Source organism: Sphaeramia orbicularis, chromosome 10 (assembly GCF_902148855.1).
Source record: "Sphaeramia orbicularis chromosome 10, fSphaOr1.1, whole genome shotgun sequence".
Lineage (NCBI taxonomy): Eukaryota > Metazoa > Chordata > Actinopteri > Kurtiformes > Apogonidae > Sphaeramia > Sphaeramia orbicularis.
In genome coordinates, this window is record NC_043966.1 from 24,202,312 (window position 1) to 24,216,143 (window position 13,832).

Genomic DNA, 13,832 nt, shown 5'->3' on the forward strand with positions numbered 1-13,832 from the left:
GGCTTTGACGTCACAGGAAGAGATTACTCTATTGGATGGACGTTCGAGCCACATTTAAACAAGAAATATGGGAAAGGACATTGGACGGACCCGTGAAGACTAACACTTTTATTTCTGTTGAACACATGACTGTTCAATTTTTTAATTCTTAGTGATCAAAAACGGATTTTTATTTTTCTATTCTATTTTCCGTTGTTATGAGTAACAGACCCCTGCTATGGTTGCCATGCAGTTCCAACCGTAGGAAAAAAGGGTCTATTTTATTTAACAGAAGCAATAATATCATTTTCAGATACATGGGATGTGTTACTGAAATCAAAATGTAAACTAAAAGGTTAAAGTCAAACTAAAATATCTTTAGGAACTCTAGTTATGTAAAGGGCAATTCAACATAATTCATTGACTTCAATACCCATGATCCTAAGCTGTGTTGATACACAGTTGAAGTTGAAACAATAAATTATGCTTTGAAGCTCTATAATTACCCTTGCTTGAAATTCATCCTGGGAGGCATATTCTCATGCAGCTCCATCATTTGTTGTTAACTGATTCAGGGGATTAAAATGTATTTATGGTGATGAAAACTCACCACAGACATAAAAATAAAGAAAATAAATACTCCTTAAAATAGAAACACTAAGACTATACAATTGTTAAGCTCATTAAAATTAACCCAAAAATAAATAATAATAATTCCAGAGCCAGTAGTAATGATGGCAGTAGGCTATGTTAAATTTATTTATGGTTACATTTATTAGTGATTATTTTGGACCAAAATTTAAATCAAACCATGGAGGTAGAATAAAATACAATCCTCTCCTCACTTTTCCTGTTGTGTCAAGGAGATGCGATGCTTCAGTTTGTTGAAACCTGGGTCATCTCCCAGAGGTGACTGGAGGTCCCTGTACAAAACCCCAAGAGAGACCCTGTCCCAGATTGGCTCCTCTTCTCTCTCCACTGCAGCAGGGTTTTGTGGGTTTACAATCCCTTGTTCTACAGAGAAAAAGTCTGTATGTTTATAGATGGCTTGTATCTATTTGTATGCTTTATAAAGCTGTGTTTTTATTTTGTAGCTAAATAAAAAGTGGACCAACATAGAGTTGGTCAGGTGCTCATTGTGAGTTACCTCTGACCTTTTGTTTTTATTTTTATTTATCTATTTTTTTTTTTTATATACAAATAGAACAACAGAACATGGAGAAAACATAATGCTCAAGGTGAGGCAGGAAGAAAATAAAAAAAATAAATAAATATATATATATATATATATATATATATATATATATATATATATATATATATATATATATATATATATATATATATATATGTAAGTAAATTAAATAAATAAAAGTAAAAAGAATTTAAAAAAACAAAAACTTAAATTCGTTACATAAGGCTTTATTTTTCACAGCTTTAGAGTTAGTGCAAAAGTTAAGAGTGTCCAAGTAGGATTTTAAGTGGGATTGAAAGACCACAAAGCTGGGTTTCCGTTTGGCAAATTTGCTTGCATGCACATGAAATTTTGCTAATAACGAAATGAGATTAAGAATAAACAACTTCTTAACAGGCAGATCATTAATAAAGAAAACAAATAAAATATCTTCAATTTTGAAGTTTAGGGAAATATCCAGTTTTCTATTTTAAAAAAGACTGATATCACACCAAAAAAATTTGACTAAAGGCACATTCCCAAAACAGATGAGCTAATGTTTCATCCGTAGTGTGACAAAATGAGCAAACAGGGTCAACATTGATCTTATACTTAACCAGAGCTGAATTAACTGGATAACACCTGTGTAACAGTTTTAGAGATACCTCTCTCACCTTATTCGAAATGAAAAACTTCCTAGGTAATAACCATACTTTTTCCCAGGCCACATCAAAATATAAATTATTCCAAAAAAAGATAGAAGTTGGCTTACAAATTGTTTATTATGCTATCTCTGACCGTCAGTCCCCCTTGTTAGTGTTAGTGAGGTCAGAGGTCAGCTGGAGATACATGCCCTTTGGCAGCAGTTTGATCACCTTGGCACAGAAATGAGTGTTAGATGTTCACATTTAACAGTAATTTTTTAATTTATTTTACTCATTATCTCATATTTCACTCCACCTTTCTTTATTCTTATTTTAAGAATTTGCTATGAGGATAATTCCTGATTCTCAAATTCTCTCTGTTGATTATGCATTTTAATGAGCAAAGATACAGATCAAGCATATACATGGAATGATAAGTAGACTGATAAACTAGCTGCATGAGACTCACTGTAATGTCTCACTTTTCTTGCCCTTCTGTGGTTTTCTCCATTTCACACATTCTTTTTAAAATGGCTGAATGTTTTTACAGTGCACTGGTTCATATGTCTTTAGCTAAAGATGTTGTGAAGCTATAGTGTATTTAAGTCATAATACACTAATGGTTTTTGAAACTATTCACACTGAAGATATTTTTTTAATCCTCTTTGACCTGCAGGAGTTTGTGTCACCTGCTGACACCGTAAAGTCAGGGTTTTTGTGATGTTCTGTATTTTGTTGCCTCAAAATTGAAATTTTGACCCACTTAAATATATCCTTTTCTATGGAGTATATCGCCCTTCAGGCAAAAGATATTTTTGTCCATATCATATAGATTTAAGCTTGTGTATGTCTTACATCTGCTACTATTACTCCACAGCTCATCTTGCTGATGATTTTGTGCTAAGCAGGATGTGGATTCGCCCACGGCCCATGGAGTATAATGGATGGTGGATGATGTGTTTTGATACTCTCTGACCAGCTCAAGAAGTCATGAGGCCCCAACATGAAGATTATATAGACCAGCTTAAAGGTAGACCATCAGCCACAGCTGCATGCTCACCAGCCCAAATGATTTAGAGAACCTGTAGTTTTACAGACTGAGGATCACTAAAATTGAAAGAGACAGCTCAAACAGATTACCTGCTTCACAATCCTGACCCATGGCTTCAGACACAATTAGCATGAAGCTCCTTTAAGGGCAACTCCACTCAATACACACAGAGATGACAAAAGCACAAACATTTTACACAGGTAGAAGAACAGAAAAAGTACTGGTTAATGGTCTTTTCACAAGTAAAAGTGAAAAAGTGCAGAAAAAGAGTTTAAAACTAAAAAATTGAGCCTTATGTTACACATTATGAAACTACTCTTAAAATCAAAAACTAAAAATCTAAAATACTACAAACTGTGAAAATGATCATTGCTACAATGTGTAAATCAGGATTTCATGGTCTGCAAAATTAGGAAAAAAATGTTTAATGAATACAATTACAAAATCACAAATACTGCAGAGAAGTACATCTAAAACTTCTGCTGAAGTGTAATAACAAAGTCTTTGTACTTAGTAGGGATGTCCGATATTGGCTTTTTTTGCCAAAAACCGATATGCCGATATTGTCCAACGCTTAATTTCCAATTCCAATATCTACCGATACTGCTGCCGATATATGTGGGATATTAAAATAATTTTAGGTAACTTAATATATATCCTGTCATGGAATTAACACATCATGCCTAATTTTATTGTGATGCCCCATTGGATGCATTCTCAAATGCAACAAGGCTTTCAAAATGTAAACACTGTCTGTGCAAAGAATACATACTTCAGCTTAAGTTGTGGAAAAAATGCCATATTTATTTATTTTCTCTCCCTCCCTCCATGAGTCTGTTACAGTGTGGCAACTCTACTGTACAATTTTGAAAACTGCACATTTCTTTCAGTTACAAACAATGCTTCATTTACACGTCGGTAAATGCCAGTGAAATCAAGGCATTATTTTATCGGTTTTAATGATAGGCAAAAAAAACAATAACGATATTCACTGATATCACATTTTTATGCCAATATTGGGCTGATAATATCGGTGGGCTGATATTATTGGACATCTCTAGTACTTAGTTATTTCCCATGTCTGAGCAGAGACAAAGATGTATTCACAAATTAAACAGCTGCTGAAATATATTTTTATATGATTGGGTCAAAAATCCATATTGCAATTTGGATGGATTATGATAATAAATAATATCAAGAGTTTCCTTGATTAGTTATCAAGGAAAATTCACAGATATGTAAGTGAAACAGTGAAATGTTTTGTGTGCGTGTCTGTGTTTTTGTTGTAGTTGTTTTTTCAACTCAAACGTGCAAACCTAATCAAGCATTACCAGTCACTGTAAAAACTGAACACATACTACATATATATGGTATATGAATGAGAATATGCATAAAACAGTGTGGGTCACTAGGGGTTAAAACTTCTGTGAGTTTGACTATAAGAAGCACAAGGTTAGGGTTGTAAAAAGATTGTGGAACAGGCTAAAATAACTTTGCGTGATAAACATTGCAACTTTAAACATGGTATTTACCTTTAGCTGGCAAAGGGACACGAACCCTATTTATTTGTGTAAAATCTACTTATTGAGACATATTGCATGGATAGCATCAACAAGAATCTTAACAATACTCATCCTTTAAACAACAGAAAATTATATTTTTATTTTATTAGTTAAATAGGAAACAGAAGGGAGAGCTAAAAAGGAAAAAGACATTTGTCCCTGTTATGTGTTGTTATATTTTGTGTGCAATTGGTCAAAGACCAATTGTCTGCTGTTGTTTGTTGTTTTCTCCTACTATGACCGTTGGACATTGATAATGTTAGTTTACAACACTTGAGGGATGAGGGAAATTTGTGATATCATATAGTACAGAGGGTTATCTGTAATTACACACATATCTTAGATACAATGATAAGTTGTACATATACATATAATAATTGCTGACAAAGATCTGTAGTGTGTTGTAATGAAAATTCTATTGTCGCTATAATGTATCATTCATTATTAAATTCACAGAGGAAGTTTTGTGATAATTTACGTTTCTCACTCTGTCAACAGGATTACAAAAAGAAATGCCACCAGGTTTCATGATACTGTAAGGGTAGGGCATGGGCATAAATGAACCCCTTACAATTTACTCCAGATCAATAAAAAAAACAGAGGATACACCTGGATCCTCTGAAATGACTCTAATTAGTCAACATGCATAGTGTCTCGTGTTTTTCTTGCACTGTATCTCAACTTTTCTGTCTAAGTATGTATTTTTCATACTTTGTTATGTTATATTGAGGCCTTTATTTGGAATAGTCTGTGTGAATTTTATAACTGTTTCATTTTTAAGGGGCATTATTTTAGGGTTTGGGTTTTGTTTTATTTATCATGCTATTGTAATATTCAAATAAACTACACAAACCAGACTTATATTCGATCACATCAGCTAATTGTTCCATACTGAAAACATATATAAATAGCCATGTATTAAAAAATAATGAACCTTTTGTACTATTTACAGGCCTTTTTCCAACCAGATAAATGGAACTGTAATTGATTCATTTTATTGATGATAATAATGTCAGCATGTATTTAGATTAAAATACTATTGTCTGCATGAGGATTAACAGTTGCTCCTTACAGATAGCCTATGCCATTCATTCATTCATTCGTTCATTAATTCATTCGTTCGTTTGTTCATTCATTCATTCATGTAATTTTCCCCTGAATGCACAGATGTCTTTCTGGGGCGTGGACAGGACAAACGTCCATTTATTTGACATAAGAAAGTCAATCGCTGGCCTCTTGGGAAATCCACGGACCACAGCCGACGTGGCTCAGATTGCAGCAGTGCATTTGGCAGCTCCGTGCAGCTCCGTGCAGCTGATCTCTGCCCTTTCATCTGTGATCTCCGTTATTTTATAATGTGTCACATCAGAGGCCTTGGTGTGCGCACCGGCCTCTGTGCGCTTTGGTCGCTGCGTGGACACAATCTGCTCTCTTTTCCTCCGACGATTAATCTAAATAAATCCCCGTAAATCCCTCTCCCTGCCCTCCCTTTCTGTATTTCTGAATGTGTCCTTCAAAATCCTAACATAGGAAAACGACTCAGTCAACATGTCTTTTTATCGGATATCTAGACGCACATCAACACTCTTTTTTTCTAACCTCATATGACACCCTGATTCCATCCACTGGTCCCACTTGCACGGTTAACACCCTACATTGTTATGGCCTCAGTGAAACAATGGAGGTGGGACACAGGGCGGAAGGATGTGGCTGAATGCCTCAGCATAAACCCATGGAAAAAAGCCTGCAGTCACACTTTCCGCTGGTGTGCTTGAAAAGAACCGAGTACAGCTATGGAGCACTGGCATCTTTCACCGCTCAGGGCCCATGCTTTTACTGTACGTGGCTGCAAATGTGTCAGACACAGATATCTATATTGAACAGAAATCAAACAAAACAAAAGTGGCTGATTTCTGTTTTTGATGGTGAGCTCATTCCAATGAATGGACTCAGAGGAAGTGGCTTCACACAGGCTTTCCCACTCATTTCCTCTTAAAACTGCGCTCATCTATGATGTTTTGGTTTCAGAGCAGATGGGTAGAGTGTGCTCATGTTTTTCTATCCAAATGGGGGCGCACAAGTTCGCCATGGAGAAACCCTTCATCCTTACGCACCTTGAAGGCTACAGTAGATTATTTACACATTGATCTTCTGTCAGATTTGAGGTAAAACCACAGCATGAGTCGAATGTGTCACAGTTGTGTCTGAAACCACCACAGGAAACCACAAATATATCTAATAATATGAGCAATTTGTCAAAACAGCTGTCATCATTTCTAAACAAAACTTCCGGTTACGCACTAAAAGTAAAATGCATGTTGATAACAGAGGTGATGATTTCCAAACACAGTAAAGCAGGTAGGTAATAATGACAATGGAAAGTGTCCGTACGTATAAAGTATCTCAAATTAAATTATTACCAATCATGCATTTTTCTATAAATTTCTTTCCTATATGCGTTATTTCCACTCTTCATGCTTTTGTTTTGAAGTGGACAGGCTCTACTTTCCGGCAGTGGTTCAGCTTGACACGCATCTCGCTCCACAGCGGATTCACAGCCGTGAAAGTGGCGGAGGCGGACATTGTTGTGGTAACAGTCCAGCTCCAGAGGATGAGCTGAGATGATGCACTTATTCTGAGCGGATAACGGCGGAGATTGGACGGTGGTTTGTTTAGTTTTTTTTTTTTTTTATCTAAAGAATGAACCATTTGTAAACAAGCTGCTGCAGCACACGGACTGTTCAGCCACTGGAGGACTGAGTTCATTCAGCCGAGGCGAGCGGAGCGCGGTCTGATGAGACGATGCCAGCGACGTAAAAATCACAACATCTGCAGGGTGTGCGTTCGAGGCTGCTGGGTTAAGCCTCCGTGGACTGACCGGGCCTTTGTACATTCGTGCGGTACAGAAACCCCAACGGGAAGGCCTTCAAAATACTGTGAGAAGAGGTGAAATAAGGACAGTTATATTCCTGGAGGCCTTTGGAGAACACAGCCTGCTGCTGCTGCTGCTGCTGCTGCTGCTGCTGCTGAGAGGATGACAGATTGACATTAATGGGGGTTTGCAGTGCATTTTCATACACGACCTCATTAAGGCATTATCCACGGAGAACAGACAGCACAAAATAGGTCTGAAGTCACAGCACAGAGAAGAAGCAAATCTGAATAACAGATATCACATGCTTCTGCCTTGATCTGGCCTCCGGTGGTGTAATAATTTCATCCATCTGGAAAACACTGGATGAGGATGAAGATGAGGATGTGATGACTCTTCCTGAGCGCTGAACCATCTATCCAGGCTACATCTCATCGCTTATAATAGATTCTCAGGGAGCAGGTGAGAGTACGTTTTTAATCACAAAATGAGCAGTGAAGGTGAGATGTTAAATAGAGAACTGTCAAAGATGTCTGACGAGGACCTGCTGGCGTGCTCCAAAGAGGAGCTGGTGAGCCGGCTGCGCAAAGAGGAGTCAGACAAGATTTCAGCTCTCATCCAGCGCGGACGCCTGATAAAAGAGGTAAATAAACAGCTGCAGGGACACCTCCTAGAAATCAGGGAACTGAAAGTCATTAATCAGCGCTTGCAGGAGGAAAACGCAGAGCTGAGAGACCTGTGCTGCTTCCTCGACGACGACCGGCTCAAAGTGAAGAAGCTGGCCCGGGAATGGCAGCTGTTTGGGCATCACGCTGCCAAAGTGATGCGGGAGGACCTGGGCGGATACTTGAAGAAACTCGCCGACCTGGAGCGCATGCAGGACGGACTGGTGAAGGAGAATTTGGACCTAAAGGAGCTGTGCCTGGTACTGGAGGAGGAGTGCGTCAGTAGGAGCGACTCCAGCCCCGGAGGCTCAACCGAGCTAAACCTGCCCTGCATGGTGGCCCGAGACCTGGGAGATGGAAGCTCAAGCACAGGCAGCGTGGGAAGTCCAGACCAGCTCCACCTGGTGTGTTCACCCGATGACTGATGGCAGCGTGATGTCAGCAGCCACCGCTCCTCCAGCCTCAACAAGGAAACTGTAAACTAGGACTGATGTGATGGAGAAACATGTGTGTTGTCAGGCAGTAAATCAGATCGGTGCAGAAGCATTAGGGCTCTCTAAATGCTGCACTATTTATGTGCCACTAGGTTTTGAACTGACTGAAGACTCTGCCATTTACAGAGATTTTCATGACTTTCACAGACATTTAGACGTTTGCCAGATGATAATGTATCTAAATTTTACAGTGTTTTCTAATGACTTGTTCTTGTTTTTTGGGAAATCCTCCTTTTTCAGTGGTGTGTTGTTGGAAAAAAAAATGGGACCAAAAAGTGGGTCACACATAAATTTATCTCATGCACTGGACTAGCCTACACTGGTAGAAGCCTTTTTTCTATTGCACTGGATGACATTATCATGGATCTTTAAATCATTGATCTAAAGATTCAATTCAATCCAGTATTGAGCCATATCTAGTCCACTGAATTCCAATAGCACTGAAATAGATTAGTTGTTATAAAAAAAGAAAATATTTGATATTTGCTTTTGCTAGATGCCCAATAATGTGTAATATTTTATGCACTCGCTTCCTCAGGGCGGGATTGGAGTGCCATATGTGCATGATGATTGTCACAATTTGTACAGGCCTGTTGCAGTCTGAGTAAAGCCCTTCAGGTTTACTGTTGGCGGGGGCTGTTGTGCATACTGTACATGTGCTAAAGCCTGGGCAGAGCCAGCACACTTGTTAAGGTTTGGATCAGATGTGACAGATGTCTTTGGACCTCACTCAGAGTTGAACTGAACATGCCTATACATGTTCTACCAATCACTTTTTTAATCTAACTGGAAATCCTTTGTATCAAATAACTGGAAGGTCTACAAATTTTACTAATTTCTATTCATGGGCCAGAAAGCCAAGCTGGTAAAATTCACTTGTATTACATTTTTTTTTATTATGTTGTTGTTGTTGATGTTCAATTAGCATATCACAGAGTTTGGTTTAGTTGGCGACAGTCAACTTTTTCTTCTGTAACTCATGCTTTGTATTTACCCTGTAATATTAGGGCTAATCTTAACTTTGACCCTTCTTTATCTTGATTTATCTGTATTAGCATTACTAACCGATTTCAGTTTAAATCATAGATAATGCACATGGATTAGAAAAGATTTATTTTGTTGTTAGCCGTTTATTGGTGGGCTATGCTCATAGTGCATTGAAGAGCTTTAAATACAGTCGGTATGACACTTTGTGGTGTTCTGACCTTTATTGTGTCTTTGACTTTGCAGAAACAAGCATTTACATTTACATGACATAGACAGGAGGATTGATTTCTGTGCCTGCTGTTTTGACCTTCGTGTCTGAACCAACTGCGCTTGATTGATGCTCCTTTCATGTCATATGGCCTGACTTTATGGATGTTCATCAGTTTTATTTTTGGATCCCTATTTGGACAGTCTGTTGAGCTGAAGAGAGCAGTAATGCTTTTACCCACTTAGTGATGCACGGACGCTCTTTGACAGCAGAGTACACACAGACTTTTCTCCCCTTGCTCTCTCTCTCTTTCTCTCTAACCTTATTTTAGCAGAGAAATCCAATGCCCTTTAAGCCATGTATGTATTAGCAAGAGATTCACTTCATTTTTTCCGAAATGGAGTCACAGAGAACACTGCGTTCAGAGTTAAGAGTAAAGAGAAGCTATTTCAGAGTAATTTTGCAGAAATCCAACCTGTATCATTATTTTTATTCAGGTTTTTAGAGTAGAGTAGTACCCTAGTACCCTAATAGAGTAGAGGGTATTTTAGAGTTAATGTACCAAGAGTTGAAAACATAACCACCAATTTAAATGGTAAATCTAAAGATGATTCTCTTGCATTTAATGTGCATCTGTATCCGTGTGGTTGTGTGTGTGTGTGTGTGTGTGTGTGTGTGTGTGTGTGTGTGTGTGTGTGTGTCCACCATAAAATTACACCATCACAATTTTCACATTCTTCCGTTTATTTTCTCTGAAGTAGTAAAGATTTGACAAAAGATAGCAGTAAGGCACTGCCTACCAGCAGTTCATTTGTCAGATAAAAACATTACCAAAAATATATTACACTCTCAAATAAATATTGGGTTTTATAGTATGTATTTCAACTCCTACGGCCCAGCCTTAGTGGTCAATAATTTGCATAGACAATATGATTTCATTTAAAAACACATAGAAAAATAACAAGCTTTTAGTTTTAGGAATTCTATTTCCACATTTGTAAAGTGTCACATTACAGGATCTAACAATGTAACATGTCATTAAATTCAGTTATGAATTATTATATGGTGGTACAATATATTCAATATTTTTTTTAAGTATATAACAATTCTTATAGAATATATTCTGCATGCAATTCTTTCTTTAACAAATGTACCTTAAACTACTCCTCATGCCACCTTATAGCTTAAAATATAAAGACTATATTTCTAAAATTCTATAAAGAGTGTAACAATCATATCCTGATAATGCCACTAGTTGTCATTTTATGTAAGTACAGAAACAAACTTCCTAAAGAGGTGAAATGAAGCAGATGCACAAACTGTAAATCGTTTTGAAATGTTAACTACACTCATATTTTCCACTGACCCTTTTGTCATGCACTACAACTATATGAGGACTGAACATTAGTGTTTTGCCAGGATCACAGGGCAATAAATCACAGTGTGAGGATGGTTGGTGAGTGCAGAGAGTGATCTGATTGGTCACCGCTGCTGCTGCTGCGGCGATGGGCTATCCCACAAGGCCGAGGGGCCTGAGACTGATGGACACTCCCATGATGAGATGTACCATGGGATGAGGTGGAGGCACTGGTGTCTAAAGCAGCAGAGGGATAAGTGAAAACCATCCCGTACGTAATGGGAGTAAGAGAAGGAGTAGATGTAAGAACTGGAGTGTGGAGTGACTCTGATTCTGAGGCGACAGTAGAAGCTGTAGATGCCCCCTTGGTGGGGATGGTTATCTTAGGTTTGGGCTTCTCCATCTTTACTGGTGGTTTTGTTGAGGGCCCCGGTCTGCTGCGACCCACAGACTCCATTTTAATGCCTTCCAAAGATGAAAGAGAGGGGTTTGGGTCAGAATCCGAATCAGATTCCTCTATTTTGCAGATGGGACGGTGGGCCTCCAGGACCAGCTCAAGCTTTTCTTTCTCCTTTTGTAAATCTGCTATTTCCTTCTGTAACCGGGACTTTTCATCCTCCAGCTCGTCAGTCTCCTAAAGCAGAGAAAGAGAGACAAATAAATCTTCTCACCCTTGGTCAAGACCATTATCTTGCATTTTAAGCATGAAAGTTAGGGTATTTTTATAGTGTTTACTCACACTTTGCAATGAATCTGTCAGCTCTCGACGGCGATTGCGACATTTTGCTGCTGCCAGTTTATTACGTTCTCTTCTTACCCTGCGTCTCTCCAGCTCTTCATGGGATAACTAAAATAAGAAAGAAGGTAAAAATAGGATTAAGTACAAAATGTGCTCAATTTCAGGTCTGAAGGCATGTCCTTCTTGCTGTAGACAAACAATGTTTTTTGAAAAAAGAAAGAGAGGAGCAATTTGATAAAGGAGAAACACCACCACCATGTGTGTGCTTTCAGTCATCACAATCATGGCAGCAGAATAATCCTGAAAAGTCTGGAGCTTTTGTGTCTTTGTAACGCCCAAATCCTGTCTGAAGCCAGCGCCCTGTTGAATAATTGCTGCTGATCCAATATTTCCCGCCCTTTCGGGCTGATGAGTCACGCTCAGACCCCTAATGACTCAGGTATGAGTCATATAAAATGACTTACCCCTATGAGTCACATGACAGTCCACTTCCTGTACCATGAAATTATAACTCAAGCAAAAAAAAAAAAAAAAAAAAAAAAGGGACGGTTTTATGTGCCAATGTGTGACTGATGAAATAAGAAAAATGAGGAAACCAAAATGACAATACTACAGTAATGACGAACATAGTGAGGCACATTTGTGCTGAATAGGGTCATCATAACTTTTACACTGTCCTATTTAAAATCACTGTGTTAAAAAAATACACACCTTAGCAAACAGTGTGTCACAAGTGATCATCTCACTGAGTCAACAACCACTCAAAGTAAACATCAGTGTACTTTTGCCTCAGGAAACTAGATTTTTCTTTTTTCTAATCTTGAAAAGAACTGAGGAAAAATGTAAACAGCATTTTTGTTAATTTGTAATCACTCTATTCCTACGTATAAAGGAAGTAAGAGTTGTGTCACAACACAAGTTTCACAGGATATTACACACTGGTTTCAAATAAGTGATTACGCCACTGCCCGCACCTCACTATTTGCATCTCCACCTCAGGTTAACAACTTTTGTATAATAAATATATATTTATTGTTATTCAAAATAAAACAAATATACTTTTGTGAAGTTTTAAATAGTTTTCTTACATGTTCATCATTCCTGCGTCTTGTGGAAGTTGTGGTGTTTGCAGCTGCTCTTATGACCCCTGGTCTCAGAAGATGGGACTGGGAGAGTGGTGGACCCAGTGGCCGAACCCTGGAGACACTGGGGTAAGGAGGGACTGGAGACTGTGAAGGCCCTGGTGGGTGCATCAGGGAGGGCTGGACCATCCACTGCAGGTCCTGGTTGGAGGTGATGGCATTGAGGCTAGGTACAAACTGACTGCTGCCAGCCATGGTAAACTTCTATAAAAAGCAGATAAAAGAAAGTTGAGAAACTGAATCAAATAGAAGTAAGAAGAGAAGGCACCTATGAAAGAAAACCTGAAGTTCTAACTACTGAAATATGACAAATGATACTCTAAGATTATGTTAAGTAGTCTAAATGATTTAATTACAGAGATGTACATTCATAGACACAGAACTTGGTCCATACTGTAGCCTATAACAACTTAGACTATACACATGCCATAATAACATTGGTTGTAAGGGGAGTTATAGCCTCATTTGCTTGTATTTAAGTTCACATAGTAAAAGACAGAGCTGACCTCGAACTATAGTAACCTTTAGCCCAGTGTCACCTGGTGTCAACCTACCTGTTCCTGTTGAGTGGTTGAGGTGCTGGAGGATCCCAGTGATACTGTCCCGGACCCGGATCCTGTGTAGGACGGACTGCCTCTGTCTTGATTCCCAAAGTTTCGATACATGCTTTCTGTTCTAAAATGACAAGATAATCAGATCCAGCTGGTCTATAAAACCTTGACGTCTCTAAAAAGTACTTTCGGGTTGAGTCTCGTATGTCAATTCAAACTCCGGGTAAGCCCACCTTATTGCGGTAAGTTGGTAGAATCCAAACGGTCTCTTCTTTAGGGGGAACAAGGAAGGAAAAACTCGAGTTGTGTTTTTTCAATTTGGCCTAAAACGCCCCAAAATGACTGTCAGTACATGTCCTCGTTCTTAGTCATACACCTAGAAGTCAAAGTCTGGAAACGATTGTGAA

The 13,832-nt window shown here is 38.4% G+C and overlaps 2 protein-coding genes across 3 annotated transcripts; one reads left to right on the forward strand and one right to left on the reverse strand.

Moving 5' to 3' along the window:
- The first annotated feature begins 6,951 nt into the window (after nucleotides 1–6,951).
- ccdc85b (coiled-coil domain containing 85B) lies at nucleotides 6,952–9,632 on the forward strand. The gene has a single exon (XM_030145519.1). It carries the CDS (start codon nucleotides 7,770–7,772, stop codon nucleotides 8,370–8,372), a length of 603 nt encoding a protein of 200 aa, XP_030001379.1. The 5' UTR covers nucleotides 6,952–7,769; the 3' UTR covers nucleotides 8,373–9,632.
- A 730-nt stretch (nucleotides 9,633–10,362) lies between these two features.
- Nucleotides 10,363–13,832, reverse strand: fosl1a (FOS like 1, AP-1 transcription factor subunit a). Of its 2 annotated transcripts, none has more exons than XM_030145517.1 (5): nucleotides 13,659–13,832; nucleotides 13,429–13,549; nucleotides 12,821–13,078; nucleotides 11,733–11,840; nucleotides 10,363–11,627 (listed from the first exon to the last, which is right to left on the reverse strand). In XM_030145517.1, exons 2-5 carry the CDS (start codon nucleotides 13,537–13,539, stop codon nucleotides 11,073–11,075), a joined length of 1,032 nt encoding a protein of 343 aa, XP_030001377.1. In that variant the 5' UTR covers nucleotides 13,540–13,549; nucleotides 13,659–13,832; the 3' UTR covers nucleotides 10,363–11,072. The 2 variants fall into 2 exon arrangements, with proteins under 2 accessions (XP_030001377.1, XP_030001376.1); XM_030145516.1 differs by having other exon boundaries at nucleotides 13,429–13,544; nucleotides 13,659–13,831.